This window comes from Pan paniscus, chromosome 13 (assembly GCF_029289425.2).
Source record: "Pan paniscus chromosome 13, NHGRI_mPanPan1-v2.0_pri, whole genome shotgun sequence".
Taxonomy (NCBI): Eukaryota; Metazoa; Chordata; class Mammalia; order Primates; family Hominidae; genus Pan; species Pan paniscus.
The window spans coordinates 128,299,206-128,317,747 of record NC_073262.2 but is presented as its reverse complement, the minus strand read 5'-3'; the positions used below and the strand labels follow the sequence as shown (position 1 = coordinate 128,317,747).

The 18,542-nt window shown below is 33.4% G+C and overlaps 1 protein-coding gene across 3 annotated transcripts in view; it reads right to left on the bottom strand.

Annotated features, from left to right (window-relative positions):
• NYAP2 (neuronal tyrosine-phosphorylated phosphoinositide-3-kinase adaptor 2) overlaps positions 1–18,542 on the bottom strand; it is a 331,171-nt gene that overhangs the window by 26,157 nt on the left and 286,472 nt on the right. For 2 of the 3 annotated variants that reach the window (XM_014344092.4, XM_034955291.4), the window contains exon 8: positions 401–5,673. The exons of the other annotated variant lie outside the window; for it this stretch is intronic. In XM_014344092.4, coding sequence (XP_014199578.1) covers positions 5,446–5,673 — 228 coding nt within the window. In that variant the 3' untranslated portion in view covers positions 401–5,445. Of the gene's footprint in view, positions 1–400; positions 5,674–18,542 lie in introns of those variants that run through there. 3 annotated transcript variants of the gene reach the window in all.

The window sequence follows — 18,542 nt, the reverse complement described above, 5'->3', positions numbered from 1 at the left end:
CTCTTTCATGCCACCAGCACACCTTAGATACACTCTGAGTCATTTCACTGGAATTAGGTACATATGGAAGAAAGAGAAGTGTCAATGTTCCTCTTACTTAATGGATCACCTTGAGGGAGAATCCAAGCAGTGCTTAAGGGCAACTGGGGGGTCACAGAACAAATTAGAAAGTCTAGACCCTCAATACTCACCAGCATCAGTCTTCTACAATACATGCAATCTCATGGTCAACTGCAGAAATTGAAACATGTTGTATTTTTCTTTGAAAAAGTTCTTATTTTGTTTCTTGATAAATAAATACCAGTAACGACAAAGTCAACTAATTTAAACTATTGCTTTTATTATAATTACACGGGAGCACAAATAAATAATCACAAAAAGTATTGTAAAATATTGTCAATGCACTAAAGAAAACAATTTATTTTCAAACAACATCTGGTTACTTCAGTAGTATCAAAGTACATTTATAATTACATGTTACCTAAAAAAATCAAGTACAAAAATTAAGAGACATTAAAACATCAGTGTTTATATTATTATATATATAGAAATGGCTAATAACACATGAGTAGAGAAATCTGTTATCTAATGCTTATTTGCACAAATTTTCAGGCACATACCTGACATTTCTAATGAATTATGAAAAATGCAATATGACATTCAAATTTTTAGATATGGTAAACATGTTATATTGGAATGGATGTTAAATGGTTTTCTTTAAAAACCCTGTCTTTAAAAATGTAGTGCCGTTATCCACTAAAAAACATATTATTTTTATATCATCTTCTCATAGCTATTTGTTTCAATTGTCTGAAAGAGCAAGAAAGTAAACATACAACTGCTAAATACGTAAACACATTTTTAGTGCAAGATAACAAGACCTGTGACTTTACTGTGCTTTGTTTTTTATAATCACAGTGCACTTTACACAAGTTGCTACACTATAAATGTTAAGGAGTTCCAATCAAAAGAAGTGCATACTAAACATTTTCATATATATTATATACAGTATGTATACTGTACGTGGGTGTATACATGTGTAAATGTAGATGCTTTTAGGGTGGGCAAACCCAGTTATATTTGGGAACAATTGAACACTTCAAAAGAATTTTCACATTTGGTTGAGACAAATCCAACAGCATTTCTTTAAAAAAAATTCCCCTTAAATTTGAAACTTCATAATATTTAAAGGGAAATATAATAAGACATTTTTTCCATATTACACACATTTTGCTGCAATGTAATTGACCCAAATATCAAAGAGTTTTAAATCATCCAAACCCCAAGTCACAACGTTCAAGTCCAACATGGCAAAATGTGTTACCCTTTTAATGATTTACATAGACAGCAGTACATATTATATATGCACACATCGAGGCTTACACATAAACATATTCTATACTTAGACATTAAGTTTAGTATGTTTAGAATTTTACCTTGACTATACACTTGATCTGAAAAAAAAGAGAATGCCATATGTAAACACAATTGTATATCTTCTTAAAAACAATTGGCTTTATTTTGAAAATATTGATGATTGCATAATTAAGCTCCTTGAAGGGTGGGACAACATCTTTTTCAATGTTTAACACCAAGTGCTTTAGAATTTTTAAATGCCTGATACATAAGTTTGCTCAATAATCAACTGTTAAATAACAGATTAGTAACAAATGGTCCACATTCTACAATTAGCTGTCTATTTTGTATACATGGAAGATGTAGTGACATAATGTTAAATGCTATAGGTACCATTTTTCTTTTATTTCCACTTAAGTTTGGGACACAATGAATTGTGAATTGCTATCTATTCTACTTCTATTTCTTTGCAAGTGTGAATTCCCTCTCATCTCGGATAACTTACTGCTTAAATCGTAGGAATTGTTTCTTAATTTCACATGTGAGTGTAGTTATTTTACAAGCTCTTTTCTACTTTAGGAAGCTGACTTGTCTTAACATGGAAGTGATATTAAAATTGCATTTGTACGTGCATTGTGTTGATGTCTTATTTAATTAGTTAAAATAATAACCCAATGGCTTTAGTTTTATTGACGTAGTCACTAGATTTGCTCAAAAGAATCAAACTAAATTCCATGTATAGGCAAGACCTACCAACAAAATGTAGTAATAAAAACATTCTTTTATTCTCTAGAAGCATTCAAAGAAAATTTTGTCACTAGTTTGGAAAGTAAAGTTGTATCTAGTTGTCTCCACACAATTGGCATGTATTTGAATATATAATACTTTAAAACTACAAATTTAAATCTCCGGACGTTTTGTTTTACTTTTCTAATTATTTTACATGGGTGAGTATTAACTTTCATTTACACAAATCCATCACATTTGGCGCCAAGCTTGCTTCAGTAGCATAAACATGGGAGAGATGTGGGCGGTGTTTATGTAATAGACTACTCTTATACCTCAGAGGATGCTGGCTTCTGCGATTGAAATAAATGCAGATTTTTATATTTTCTTTTCATCAATTCTAAAGAAATTTATATCTTCTCTGCTAAGGAGTGTTTCACATATAAAAGCATCTTGTGACATCCAATAAAATTCTGTTTCTATGAAATTTGCTGTGAAAGGACCATTTTTCATAAGTATGAGCTCTTTCAACCTGATAACCAGGCCATGATATGATTTGTTCTTTGGCACTGCTAGAAATATGAGCTTTATCATGGCATAGTGTTCTGGCTATCTGTAGGCTATATTCTGACCAAATTAATATATTGAAGTGTCCCAGTTGATTACTTTCAGAGAGTCAGCTTATTTTTCTCTACATACTAATGATCTCCTTTTCTCCATTTAGAGAAACACTACACAAAAAGGAAATTGATCATGGAATGATTATTGCCACAATGGACAATCGTATAGGCACAGAATAACAGTTCTTGAGTCAAATCTCAGTGAAGCCACTTTTCCAGATCTTTCAGTCACTTTCCACTTAAGTAGAGATTTGCGGAAATAAATGAAAATGGTTGCCTAAGGTCAAATTTTCAAAGAAGTTACCGCCTCAGAAAATAATGCATTTGAAAAAGGAGTGCATGAAACCTGGCCCTAGCATAAGTTTGATAGAACAAACGGGAATGGTTTAATCCAACACAGATCATTTTAGTATTTTTGTTTCCTTCTTGACAAATGGCCAACATTAAATAAACTTTCTGCCTAAATCAGAGTGATATGGGAAAGATACGCATCTGAAAAACACACTTGCATCTCCCCACAGAAAGATGTTCCCTAAATATAAATTTTAAGGGAGGGTTAATCATCACCATACTAAGCCTGAATATATACGTATCATAGACATGCTGAGAATTAGTATCTTGTGTCTGACTGATAGGCTTGAGTATATGTGGTCATAATAACTTAAATCAGGATAACAACTTGGGTCATAAACACATTTTATTTCCATTCTGATTTTATCTAAACACATTTTCATCACCCTTAGATTTGTGCTTCATAGATTATTTGGTTTGAAACATAATCTATAGCTGGTGAAACATGCTGGCGGGTTTTATTTAAGCTACTTAAGATCCCTTCATAATTTCCTGCATTTGTGATCCCGGTTTTCTACCACCTCAATTATACAAGCAGAACCTGCAACTTCAGTAAGCATTTTATGTATACAGTTCTCCCACTGAGTATTCGTTCATGTACACACACACTCACACACACACACATACACACGCACGCACGCTCACAGACACACCAACCATACACTGCTCCCACTTACCTTTTTCCTTATTTTTTCAGAATTTGAATTGGACATCAAAATACACATTAATTATAAAACATTAGAAAATCATGTTATAACATTGAAAAGGCTTTTGAAAGAAACTATTACTGATAAAGCATTACTAGGTTTGTAGCAATATAGATTACAAAAATTCTCTAACTCCTGTTATATTTGGTTTTATTGAGCAGCACTGAACTATTGCTGTCAATACCCTTACAAGAAAAACTGCTATAACAATAACTTCAAAAACACATCTTTTCTCTCAGAAATATAATACTAAATTGATTGTTAACAAAGAACCACATACTATCAATTTTAGGAGGCATAAATAGTAATTTAAATATACAAAATATATGCGATAGTTTCTTTTTTATTCATTCGTGGCAATATTTATATTCAACTAACAAGTTCTTCTTAAAAGATATATATGATTTTTTTAACTTAAATTTCACCACCACATAAAATTGAATCCACCCCATCCCTCATCCCCTGCATTTCCTGTCTCTTTCTTGAAACAAAATAAAATGAAACATGATCATAATTCTTTGGTCATGGTGTCATAATCAGTAAGAATGGGTGTGATGATCACATACAGAAGATTATGACCCAGAAATGTGGTGATAACCAGTTTGAAAAAATTAACAAGAAATACATAGTTTATTAATGGATCTAAACTTTTAGAAAGATTGGCATTTAGTGTATTAAAATATGTAAACTGGTCTAGTTGAATGTTTATTTCTCATTTTCTTGGGGAAACAAGCATACACATGAGAAGTTACTTAAATATAGTGATTATGGTGGCTACAATGCCACTGGTCCCACTTTCTTGAAAGCAGTCATGCTCTTGAGCTATTAATTCCTTGTTCCTTCCATTGTCACAGTGAACCCTGGTCTCCTCCAATCAGATCAATGATGCAAGGACACATGTCCCTAAAGTCATTTCTGAAGGAAATGTTTTCTGCTGGGATGTCCAATATATCCTAGTAACTTTCTCTGGAGTCTGACTAACCATTGCTTAGTTACTACTAAATCAGACTAATGGTTAGCCTAACCATTGCCAGAGGATACTAAAGAGAAATTCTTATAAAGCCAATGTAGCAAAAATATTGTTGTCAATGTAACTTGGACGTCCAAATTAAGCATCACGTTTGCATTCATTTCCTGTCAAACCCTTGAAACTTAAAAAGCACAGATGCTCTTAACAAATATGATATTCAACTTCTACGTTACTAGCACCAGATCATATATTATGTGATTGAACATGATTTATAGTTGTGAGCTCTTGTACAGAAACCAAATGTGGGCAAGGGAAAAAAAAACATTTTAAATGCAAAAATTAATAATAAAAGGCATCAAGGGATTACATATAAAAGAGATAACAAACCAGTTAATACTGAAATTATATCATATAGTAAACTCTTGATATTTCTGTAATTTATATACGTATAATGTGTATTATTTCAGATGTCACCCATAAACTAGTAAAATATTTACATTTTAATATCTTCTGGATTCAAAATAATCCGGGATAAATAAGTGTGCCTTCATTGCAAGGACATATGCATTTTATCTTGAACTTGCCATGAATAGGCACAGCTTCCCGTGGCATTCCACTCCCACAGAAAAGATATGTAACAGTTCATTATCATATGACCGAGTCGACCTCCCTCTTCATATTAAGAAATGTGGAGCTCACACCATCCTGCACACACTCATATGGCAGTATCCCAGAATACCGTTTGCTGTTTAGAATACGGTGGAGGGCTGTACTTCTTGGCACCTGCATTCTTCTTCCAGCTGGGCAAGATAGGCATGCTATCCTGTTTGCAAAGGCCCTTTTCCGTTTTCTGTCTAGCCTTTATTTCCTTGCACAAGCAACGCTTTTTCTCAATCATCTCAAGCATTGTATGGTCTCCATGAAACCACTGCATGCATGCCACCTAGCAAAAAAGAAAGAGTGAATACAGAAGAAAAAATGGAATGAAAGCATATTTCTTTTGCACTGTGCTAGTAGTTTCTTAGAACAATGTCAGCTGTTTCTATATCTCTTCTAAAATTCTTTTTTGTTTTGTCTTGTTTTAGACAAGGTCTCACCCTCACCCAGGCTAAGAATACGATGATGCAATCACAGCTCACAGCAGCCTCAACCTCCTGGGCTCAAGTGATCCTCCCACCTCAGTCTCCCCAGTAGTTGGGACTACAAGCATATACCACCATGCCCAGCTAATTTTTTTAAAAAAATTTTGGTAGAGATGAGGTCTCTCTATATTGCCCAGTGTGGTCTCAAACTCATGGGTTCAAGCAATCCTCCCGCCTCAGCCTCCCAAAGTGCTGGGATTACAGATGTGAGCTACTATGCCCAGTCCAAAAACTCTGAAGATAAATTAAGAAATAATTCTTACAAAACAAAAATAAAAGAATGGAAACTATAAACAAACTTTGTACTTAAATTAGTAAACATCGCGATATTTAACAACAATTTGGGCATGAATATTTTTCAATATGTTCTGAAAGTTCATGATATGAAAATTAAATCTTTTACACTTTTAAGCAATTTTCCAAATATTTACCTGTAACTTTATGTTGGCTCCATTGTCTTATTTGTGCCCATATTTTTAAATTCAATTATTGGAATTACTTTTCAGTGAGGTCTAATATTAATGTGATATGTTTTAAAGATTTTAATGAATGTTTTTTATTCTTGAAATAATTTTTAAACAGGTTTATTTATAAACAGAATGTAGTAGAATATTTTAAATAATTCATCTCATCAAAATGATTTTAAGTGCACACCATATGCTTAGAATGTAAATGCTTAAATATTTCTTCTGCTAAGAAGTTTTTGCTATAGTTTTTGATGCTTCGGCAAATGTCTACATTAGAACTATTGGTCCCTGTAGTCAGACTGACAAGGATTCTAATCAACTTCAAAAATTTAGAAAAATGGATTCATGAGGTCAGTTTGGTTACCAGAAGAAAGCTCGGTGTGGACTATATATTGATACATACATACACATATGTACATATTACTGGACAAGTAACCACTGCTTCCAGGTATATGTGGCACCATGTCTACCAGTAACTGTTCTTTGGAACAGAGCTAGCATGTTGCGTCTGTCACACAAGGGCGGCAATAAAATTGGGCCCATGAGCTCAGCTAGGTTGTGGAAGCTTCCACATAATTGTTTAAACAAATCTACTGTATGACTTGAAGCATTAAAATAGTGCACTTGAAGTCATTGAACTTGCTGTTACAATTTTAGGGTGATAATTAGAGCAAATACTTACATAATGCTTACTCTATAGCAGATTTCATTCTAAGTACTTTGCATAGTTTAATTCATTTATTCCTTATCAAAATGCCCTGAAGTTGTACTATTTATTAACCCATAGTGATGAATAAAATGAGAGTTAAAGTGATTTGGTAACTCTCCCAAAGTTACAGAGCCAACAAATGGCAGAGTCAAGATTTGAACCCAAGAGTTTATGCCCAACACCCATGCTTTTAACAACTACACTATGCTGCCTCTCAATGTATGTATACACAGAACTAGAAAGAACTGTGAACATGGATTAGTACAACACCCTATGCATAGATGAGGAAGTTATATATCTAGTCCAAAACCAGGCAGGTAGGTTTTGGTGTGAACAAAGCTAAATCAAATTCTCACAATTCCTAATCATTTAGGGAAAGGGCAGGTCCTAGACCTAGAAAACATGGATTTAAATCCTGATGTGTCAAATTTCCATTGGTCACTGGGCTTCCTGGCTTCTTTATCTGAATGAGTGAATTGATAAATTTGGTGTGAGGTTTAAATAGGATAATGAAGGTCAATTCATTTTAAAAACAGTAAACCATTGCCCAAGTCTTATTATTCTAACACTGATGAATACCTAGTAGTTTTCCATACCTATGCTCTGCCAGGCATGTTCAAAGAGCTCTGTTTTATATTAAATCCTCCAAGCCACACTGAAAGAATTTATCTACCTGCTGCAATTACAAAACTAAGTCTCAGAAAGTTTAAGAAACTAGGTCATGGTCACAGCTAATAAATGATACAGACCTATATCAAACTCAGGTCTGTCTGACTCCAGAGTTGATATTCTTTCTAATTATATTATGCTCCATTACCTGAATTTTACTTATAAATTATAATAATAGTTATTGTTGTACGTATTACTGTTTCCAGATGCTACTCAAAAATACAACTAAATTTGTGGCTTTATGAGTGAATAAAAACTGCTTATGAAATAATTAAATGAAAGTTACTAGCTTGGACTTGGAGCCCAGAAGATGATACTCTCAGATAAATATCTTGCTTGTACCTAATTTGATAGAGAGTTCCTTGAAAAAATGGGCTGTATTTTATGCCTTTTGGTGTCCTCTAATCCCTAGCTCAGGACTGTAGACATGAGCATTCACTTTTTAAATAAAATTTTAGGTGTTTGTTGAGTTAATCTAATGAATAAGTTTGTGTTCCAACAGGAGACTGTCAAAGTGGCTCAGAAATTTTTCAAAAGACTTACAATATTTCATAACATGATAATCTGTGCAATAAAAATGCAGTAAGTCTATTTTGGTGAAAATGCAAGAAAAATTTATTGAGTAACTACAAACTGTCATAATGAAATTTATAACACAGAATTCCCAGAGGACAGGCTTCAAATCTCACTCATCTTGGTGGTCCCAACATGTAGAACAGAGTCCTAGGCTTTCAATAGAAGTTTTATGAGTTAAATAGAAGCCAACATCATAGAACAGTTTTTGTTGTCTCTCAAAAAAAAATAAAATCCAGATAATCTTCTTAGTAAAATACTATGGGTTCTATACATTTCAACATCATTGCAAAACCTCCAAACTTCTTTAAGTCCCAATATTTCTTACAGCATCACTTCTATGATTTTATTTTATTTACTTGTCTACACAAACATTAAGTCATGTGTTACTTAATTCCCTTTAATATATTTTGGCATAAATTGGTATGTGCAATTGAAAAATAATTTTTCTGGATTCCCTTGACAACAGGGTCACCTATATATTTCACAGTTGCATAACATTTCATATATGTATATACAGTGTACTGTATTATCCATAAAATATGTATTTTGTGTCAAGCAGAAATGCTATAGAGGTGTGTAAATTTATTAAGAATATATTTCTTAAACTCTAAAGAATAGAGGAATAAGAATAAAAATTATAAAGCTTGGAATTTTATTCTTTAGATTTTTATTTTGCATTAAATAGTTATATGTCCACTTGATTGATAGAATGGTCTGAATTGCTAGAAAAAGAAAATAACTTTTTTTTTCAGACTTACTCCATAATATTTAACTCATGTTTTGGAGACATGTGTAGTGAGTAAGAAAATGTTGCCCAATATATAAACTTCCATGAAAAAAGCATTGCCCAATACATGAAAGATGGCTAGGTATCAGACGATAATTCAAACTCAGGTTGCTGGAAGATTGTCCATTCAAAATATAAATATATATTTGAAAATATCTCAACAAATATATAGATTCTAGTATATAATCTTCTTATTTTATATCTGCTATCAATTTGTTTCCATTTAATCTCCCCCAAAATATTTCTGTTAAGATGTGATAAATAAACATAGAATATAATTATATTGTGGGAAGATATATCTGCTTCCCACATTTATTTTTAAATAGCACATGTTTGGGTGCATAGTCATTTTAATTCTCAAAATCGAACTCCAATGTTGCTACTCTGGCCATTTCCATCATTGAATCCCCCCAAAATATATCTAAATATTATTTTTTGTTGATAGTAAGATGTCATGCTTTCATTCATTGTTTTGGGTATAATAGCATGTTTAGCAAGTATGTGAAGTATGTTAAAAATACTACCCATAAAAAATTGCATCGCTTTTCTATTTTCTTTTCTTTTATCACAAAATTCTTCATATTCTTGAAAGAAAAAAAAAGATGTGTAAAATCCCATTCCACCTCTCCCTGGAATTGAAAGAACTCTGGGAATTGACTATTAAAACGAATTTGAAGCCAAGCCCAGTAAATAAACTCTTCTAGTTTAGTTATTTAATTCAATGGCCTTATTTCTTATCTTTAATCCAAAGGCATTTATTATACTGTTTATCCCATGAAGAAAAGAAAAAATGTATACATAAGTAGGTAAGTACACATCAAAAGTTAACTGTAGGACAGTTGTTCAATTCATATGAACACACACATCTAGGACAAGATTTTTATACCAGCATGATTCAGCAGAAGCAACATCCTTGGATAATAAGTTCATGGAAATAAAATCAAGTGAAGCTTCCTGTCTAGGAGGTGAAATTTCAATCTCCACCCCTTTTATGTGGGCTACACACAGTGACTTCTTCCTAAAAAGTACAGTGTGGAAAGCTAGGAGGGAAGTAACTATACATTGGAGGAACCTGGTGTTATGGTCTGAACGTTTGTGCCCCCTTAAAATTCTTATGTTGGGATCCTAACCTCCAAGGTGATGGTACTAAGAGGTGGGACCTCCTCAAGGTGATTGAGAGGTGCATGGGACTAGTACTCTTATAAAATAATCCCAAGAGAGCTCTTCCACCCCTTCAGCCAGGCTGCCGACGCAGCAAGTAGTCAACAGTCTGCAACCAGGAAGAGTGTCTTTACCAGATCATAACCATGCTGTCACCCCGCTCTTGGACTTCTCAGTTTCCAGAACGGTGAAAAATAACTTTTTGTTGTTTATAAGCTACCCAGTGTATAGTATTCTGTTCTGGCACCCCAAACGGACAAGAAACCTGGCAAACATCACCCCCAACAGGCGATCGACTGTAGTAAATTACACTGGCAGTATGTATCCTTGGTAAAATGTGATGAGACCAGAGGCACTTTTACCTCTGCCATCTTCCTCCTCAAAACCCATAACTCCACTCTAATCATGAGAAACCACTAGAGAAACCCAAATTGAGAGACAGTTTACAAAATACCATACCAGTACTCCTCAAAGCTCCAACGGTCATCCAAAATAAGGAAAGTCTGAGAAACTGTCACATCCTAGAGAAGGGTAAGGAAACCCAATGACTAAGTGTAATTAATTTACATGCTATCCTGAAAGGGACTCTGGAGCAGGAAAAGAACATTGGATTAAAAACTAAGGGCACTGGAATACAGTATGGATTTAAGCTGATAATGATGTATCAATATTGATTCATTAGTCATGACACATGAACCATGGTAATGTAAGATATTAACAATGGGAGAAACAATGGGTGTGGAATATGTGGGAACCCACTGTACACTCTTTGGAACTCGTCTGTAAATTAAAAACACTACTTTAAAATTAGAAATATATATGTACACACACATATATGTGTAAATATATGTATATGTGTGTTTGTGTGTGTGTGTGTATGTTTAAAGATCAAGTGAAGAGACTATATTCTTTTCAAATCTTAATTTTAACTGTATCTTTCATTCTTTACAAGGAAGCAACATGGTATCATGGAAAGAGCTAAATGACTTGATTGGGATCCTGATCATTGTGTGACATTGAAAAGTCATGAATATCTCTGAATTTCCTAAATACTGTATATTGAATGAATATTGGTACATAATTCATACATACATAGTATATAAATTTATATATGCTTCACATATACATTTTATGGATATTGTACTGTGTGTATGTATATATATATATAAAATACATATTGCTACACACGTCACACTTTATGTGGTTGTAGGAGGCAGAGAGCTAAAGCATATAAATGGAGAAATCCCCATATATTGTAACAATCTCATCTAATGATCCTTCATTGCATAAGGAGTGACACAAATGAGAAAGAACCTTTAGTTCACTTCGATAATTACTTTCTCTAGAAAATAAAATTAATTACTTCCTGAGATTAAGAGTATATTTTCTCCAAAGAACAAAGGAATAGCAATGCAGTGCCATAATAAATCTCCATAATATTCAATTTTCCAAAGTAGATAAATCATAAAGAGAAAAGAAAATACTCTGAAATAAGCACTTGGAGTATTTCATTATTGAAAATGATACCAAAATAAAACTGATACAAGCATGCATATCTCTATTGATTTTGATTTTTGTGCCTCATTAGTTAGCATGTGAAAAACAATAATTTATCAAAGGCCTAGGAGACAGAGCACGATGCCAAGCAAGCGCCTTGTTAACCTTGGAATTAATTTCATCTAGGAGTCTTGAGACTTGTCGTGAGAGTAAAATTTAATTTCTTGAACAATAGGCACAGCAATCAATCAATACTAATTTTCAGATGATCTGGGGCAACATTGTCAGTCCTGTGTTGCTGTCTCTGGGCCAACCTCTCCAACCTGCATTGCCGGTTGTGTGAGAAATTGTCATTTCCTGCATAAGGAGTGTAAGTTTAACCTGGCTGAAAAGGAAGCTGGAGTTCTCAAAGTTCTCTGGATTTTCCCTTTAAGGGAAGTTTCTCCAGGAGACCATGGATAGCATTGGTGAGGGAACAAGGAAGAGAAGGCATGAAACCCACTGTGTGTGACTCAAGAAGGGGAGACAACTTCAGAAATTATGGGAGGCCGCGAGTCACCTGCAACTGTGCTCGTCCTGTCTTTAGGAGTCATGAGGTCGGCCAGGGGTGTTATTGCTCTCATTGAAAATGTTCTTCTTCTCACATGTAGTGGGAAAAGAGGTTGATTTTTGAATTATAAAAACATACAGGAAAAAGTAAGCATGTAAACACCACGGCTTTTTTACATATATCTTCAAGATAATGGATAGGGGTTGGCAAACTGCAACCCACTGGCCAAATACAGCCCACTGCCTGTTTTTGTGCTGTCCATGAGTAAGAATTTGTTTTTATATTTTTAAATAGTTAAAAAACTAAAATGAAGTATATTTCATGACACATGGAAATTACATGAAATTCAAATGGTGGTGTACATAAATCAAGATTTGGGGCACACAGATGTACCTATTTGTTGACGTACTGTCTACAAGGTAGAATTGAGTAGTCAGGATAGAGACTATAGGCTCATAAAGCTGGAAATATTTAAAACCTGCCCCTTTACAGGGAAAAAAAAAAGCACTCACTCCTGAACTATCATGTAAGATGAAAAATAATTAATAAAATTTAACCACTTTGCTATGATGCATAAACTATCTGAAAAGCTCAAATAAATAGTATGCTAGACCTGTAAAAAGTGGGAAAATAATTTTAATTAAACATCTAAAAACTTGTTAAATTTCCACTTACCTGCACCTCAGTAAATGGTTTTTGGAAAAAACTACTGTTACCCTAACATCACACTCTTTCCTAAACGTGTTTTCAACTAAGTAAATGATCATTTGACCCTTAAAATAAGCATCTATTAGAATTGTCTGATAGAAGGCAGAAAAAGATAATGTTAGTATTGGTGCTATATAAACAACCATAAAACAAAATCAAGAGTATTGATTCACACGGGCTTACAATATTTTTCCTATTGAGTTTGGCCCATTAGATAAACCAGAAATGATGAAACCTAGATTTGAAATCAGTTATAGAAATTTATTTAGAAAATTTCTCTATTCTAAATATGTCAGTTACATATTTTATAATTCCATCATTAGAAGGAAAAGCAGTATGTTAGAATTAAAGAGAGAAACTGATTTAAATTGTATAGATAAGAGATTTAATATTAGGTCAACTCTTTTTAATAACCCTGCAGAGGTTACTTAGTTGCCTGTGATGTGTTACTGTGGTGACTTAACCTGAAAAATATAAATTTAATTTGAGAACTTTCCCCCTAGTTTTAGTGAATTTATTTCAACTATATTTTGGAAAGTATGGGTCAACTTTACATAATTTGGACAACAACATAGCCCTCAATAAATCTTTTGAAATTGATATAATGTAGAGCTGGAAGGATTATAATTTTCTGCACTTGTCAGCATATTCAGTAATAAAATTGCTTCCTTAGTTATCAGATCACAAGTCTTTCAAATGATCATCACAGAGAAAAAAAGTATTTTTTAATGAGCATATTTGACCCATGTATCTGTTATAAAATAATTGATATGTTGGAAACATATAGAGGCAACACTACTCCTCAGAATATTTTACACTAAATGTTTAAAAAGGAACAGTCAGATAATTCATGTGGGTTTACAATTAATTATAGACACCATTTGTGCCACTTTAAAAGTATAAATTCAAGGCTAGGAACATGACTCTGCACTATAATTTTCTCCCTTTTTATGAAGGCCGAATGAAGCTATTTGAACAGGTAATCTAAGTGGGCAATACCAAAATAGTAGGGGCTTTTCAATTCCATTGGCCGGAATTTGATTTTAGGCTTTCAATCTCACTTTGATGACATTGTATAAGTTACTTATCTGACTTTCTTGAATAACATGACAATTAGGGATTATATATAAAATGTACCTAACTTTCAGGCTTTGATATTATTTGAAATAATATGCACCTCTGTCATATCTTTAGGTTTTTCCATAGTCTTTCTCCTGTATTTTTTTCCATCTTTAATCTACTGATCATGTATTTAATTGTCCCCTTATAATTCTCCCTCATTTATCAGCACTGTTGACTCAGAACACATGTTTTATGAAAAATTATTAGGCAAGTCTACACCTGAAGCATGTACTGGAATTGCAGTGTTTATTTCCCATGTCTAAATTTAGTTTTGAGATATAGACATATTGATAAAATGTGAACCATGTCTTGATTTCAGAGTTGCTTTTGAATGCAAAATCATGAGTACACATTAACTCCTGCTCTTCTTTTTCTAGATCTAAAAATCACCTGTGATGTACAGTCTCTGATCAATTGCTAGGTACATAATAACAAACATCACATGTTGATATTTTAAGTTATATATACTATTTATTTTTATGTATCTGGGCTTGCTTACCTTACCAATTACATAAAAGTCACTCATCAAGAAGATTTAAAAGTTATAAATGAATAAGACAATTACATGATTATAAAGAAAAATCATTTCAAATTAACATCTATTGCTCATTTTCTCTGCCTGTAAAATGAGGAAAACACCTAATGCTTCAATCTATAGTGATGTCCTTTAAGCAAGACCCATGTCACAAAATTACTTTCAGGGATGAAGGCTGGTTTCAACTACCATGCTGAACAGTGACAATTAATAGCTTATTTCAAGCTCCTAATAGAATGCACATACCTTTTAAAATATGTATGTGTGTGTTTGATGTTCAATTTTCAAGCTGGGCGCAGTGGCTCACACCTGTAATCCCAGCACTTTGGGAGGCTGAGGCAGCAGATCACTTGAGGTCAGGAGTTCCAGACCAGCCTGGCCAACATGGCAAAACCCCATCTCTACTAAAAATACAAAAATTAGCCAGGCATGGTGGTGTACACCTGTAATCCCAGCTACTCGGGAGGCTGAGGCAGGAGAATTGCTTGAGCCCAGGAGGCAGAGGTTACAATGAGCCAAGATCGTGCCACTGCACTCCACCCTGGGTGTCAGAGCAAGACTCCATCTCAAAAATAGACAAACAAAAAAAAGTTGATTTTCTATTTTCTGAAGAGACAGTATAAGATGAATAAAATGGATAAGATGATGTGGTTTTTATCACTTATTATATGTGAGATCAGAACAAGTTACCTAACCTTTCCTTTTTTTAACCTGTAAAATGAAAATAATAAAATAGGTTTCTTGAGAAGATTAAATGTCCTAATTTGGTATCTACTGAAAAGTGGACACTCCTAAAAATATAAGCTTTTCTACTCCAGTAGACAATGAACTCTTTAAAGACAGGGACTCCATTATTAATCTTCATATTCTTAGCTTTTAACACAGTAAAATTATGCAATAAATGTTCATAAAAAATGAATGAATAAACAAATGGATCACACTAAGTGTAACATTTTCTGAGTATTTTCAGGAAAGGTGCTTTTGAAATCCTTGATTTCATGAATGAGTTCATTCCACTTTGGCTCAACTGAATCCAACAATACCTCAAATTGTACAAAGTTAACAAAAATATTGCCTGGGCTTTATAAACCCCAGGAGGCATCTAACCTGAAACTCAGTCCTCAATGCCATGTGAGTCACACCTGGGTGTTCTATGACTGAGAACGTCTCTTTTTCAAACTCTGGACATCAATCCTTGGCCCTTTGGCTGAAGTTGAGACACAAATCAATGCTCCCTAAGCCTTAGTATGCATTCAACCAAGGAAGTATGCAACTCCCTTGGGAGTTTATTAAAATGCAAATTCTTAGGCACCAATGTCAGAGAATCTGACTCTAATTCTAGATAAGGTGGATCTTAAGCAGTTATAGTTTTATTAGGCTTCCTAGTGATTTTGATGGATGATAGGCTGAGCACCACATTTTGAGAGATACCCAAATTCTAGTTAATGATAAGAGGTTACACTAACTCAAGAGGGCGCAGAAACATTCTCTCAAGATCTGACCTTTCCCATTCTCTGTCCATACATACTGGGCACAACATGCAAGTAAAGGATCAATTGAGATTTTGAGAGAAGTCAGACAGATATTTGTCTTAGCAAATTATTTCAAGTACAGTCTATCCATTTTGCATATATTTATAAATGTATCCATGTATCTGTATGCATATTTACACATATGTGCATATATTATATCTTTATGATTAAATCACTGAATCATTTTAAGGTCTCTTAGTTAACATATTAAGAAATAAAATTGCAAAAGTGTCTTAAAGAATATATGTGTCAATAATGTCATTCAAGAAAAAGTGGTGGCCTAAAGTTAATAAGGTGCCATATATTGAGATTTTTGATTGATCTAAAGGAATTATCCCAAAACATTCTTCAGTGACATCATAAAAGTTCTAAGATAAATTGGCAAGTTATATGCACCTTCTATCATGTGACTTTGGAGAGAAGGATTGTCACAATCTATAAAATAAACATAGCAGTATCAACAATGTAATAATACCAACAACCATGATTTATTGCACATAACCATGTTCCAGGCGCTCTATGAGCCCTGAACATATCTCAATTCCCTTAAAGCTTAATAACTCTTAAGCATGCCCTATTGCTATATTTCAGATAATAAAATGAAGCTTGAAGAGATTAAGTTACACGTATAGCATCACATGCCTAATAGAAGGCAGAATTAGAATTGCAATTCAAGACTAAATATATCACATACTAAATAAAAACTGCACTCAGTATTATAGCAGATTGCTTTACAGCTAATTATGAGTAAAGTAGTTCTTATTAGAAACACATACACACAAGCACAATTACTTCCCTTCATATAGCCCATGACATGGGAAGTGCACTTGATTAAATAAAGGCTGTTAAGTTTGCTGCTGGAAGATAAGAGGACTTATAAACTATTAATCAAAACTTTGATGGATAAATGAAAATCTGACCTTTCTATTTGTCATTGTTGTCATCACTACCATTGTCTTCGTCTTCATTATTATCAAGATCCTAGGCACAATAACCACAGTGTTTCCCCACAGTGGGCAAGGCACTGTGTAATCACTATGTCTGCTCCATCTTATCTCACCTCCAAATAGCTTACTCACTGGTAGAACCTCCATATACTTGTGTACTGAAAATACATTGCCTACTATGGGTACAGCATCAAAAGAAGTCCCTCTGAAGGTAAATTTTTAAATTTTTATTTCATCAGCCACACTGCAGATCATTTCAGTAAACCCTGTTTTCCTCAGTTTCATGGTAGCAGACAAATATAGTACAGTAATCCTTCCATACATATTTATGCTTCTGTAAGTATATTCACAAGTATGTTAGTGTCTCTTGAGTTACATGAAAGTGTTAGCTGATACACTGAATTGCATTAGGAGAAAGAGCCAGGGAGAAAGTCTTCACCCGTGAAAAAGGCCAGGAATGGTTTTCTTCCCTCCATGATATAAGATGCTAATTGCATGAAACCATCATTTTACAAACTCTTGCTGCAGCGAAATTTTAGAGAATGAAATTTCAAAATCTAGAAAATACATCACATTTGCATATTACAAGATGACAACTAATACAAAATCAGAATAGAATGTTAACTTTGTATCTCTTAGGAGCAAATGCAAAGAGCAAATTGGAAATGTATATCATTTAGCACATGTTCTTTGGTGAAAGACCATAACCAGACATACAATGAAAACCTACCCATCCAACAGCACACCATCCATCGAGGTGTTAGTGACATGGTATTTCTTCTTTATGCATGTATACAGAGCATACATACAGGTGTAATAAGTAAATTATTATGGGTAAAACTACAAGAAAATAAAATGACAGAAAAAAATCATAATATTGCATGAAAAAGACTTGATTTGTAACTTAATTCTTGTGTGTCTGAAATTGGCTAAAAGTTTTGTTCCATTGAAATTTGTATACAGTTGTGAAGAATATCTAAAATAAGCATAAGTGACATGTGATGCAACATACTTACATATCACATTGTAAGAGGCTTTTCGGAAGAAAATTGATTCATGCTAAAATATATTTTAAAAACTATGTTTGTGTCCACATACAGAACCATGGTATAATCTTTAAAAAGCAATATATGATTCTTGATTTGACTTTTGACTATTTTATGATTATAAAGTATTTGGCCTTGGAGATCAAAAATGACTATAGAAAAAAATGTGATATATTATTTTCCAATAAAGAAGACAGAACTTATTTCTCAGTAATTCAACCTAGTAATGACTACAACTACAGTTGCAGCTATTAATTGATTAAGCTAATTGTTTGTTATAAAGAAAAAATCCTCTGAGCAGATTCCTGAGTTAATTTATGTGTTTTTAAATGAGCAAGAATTCTGTAAATAGAAGGCCTTCTAA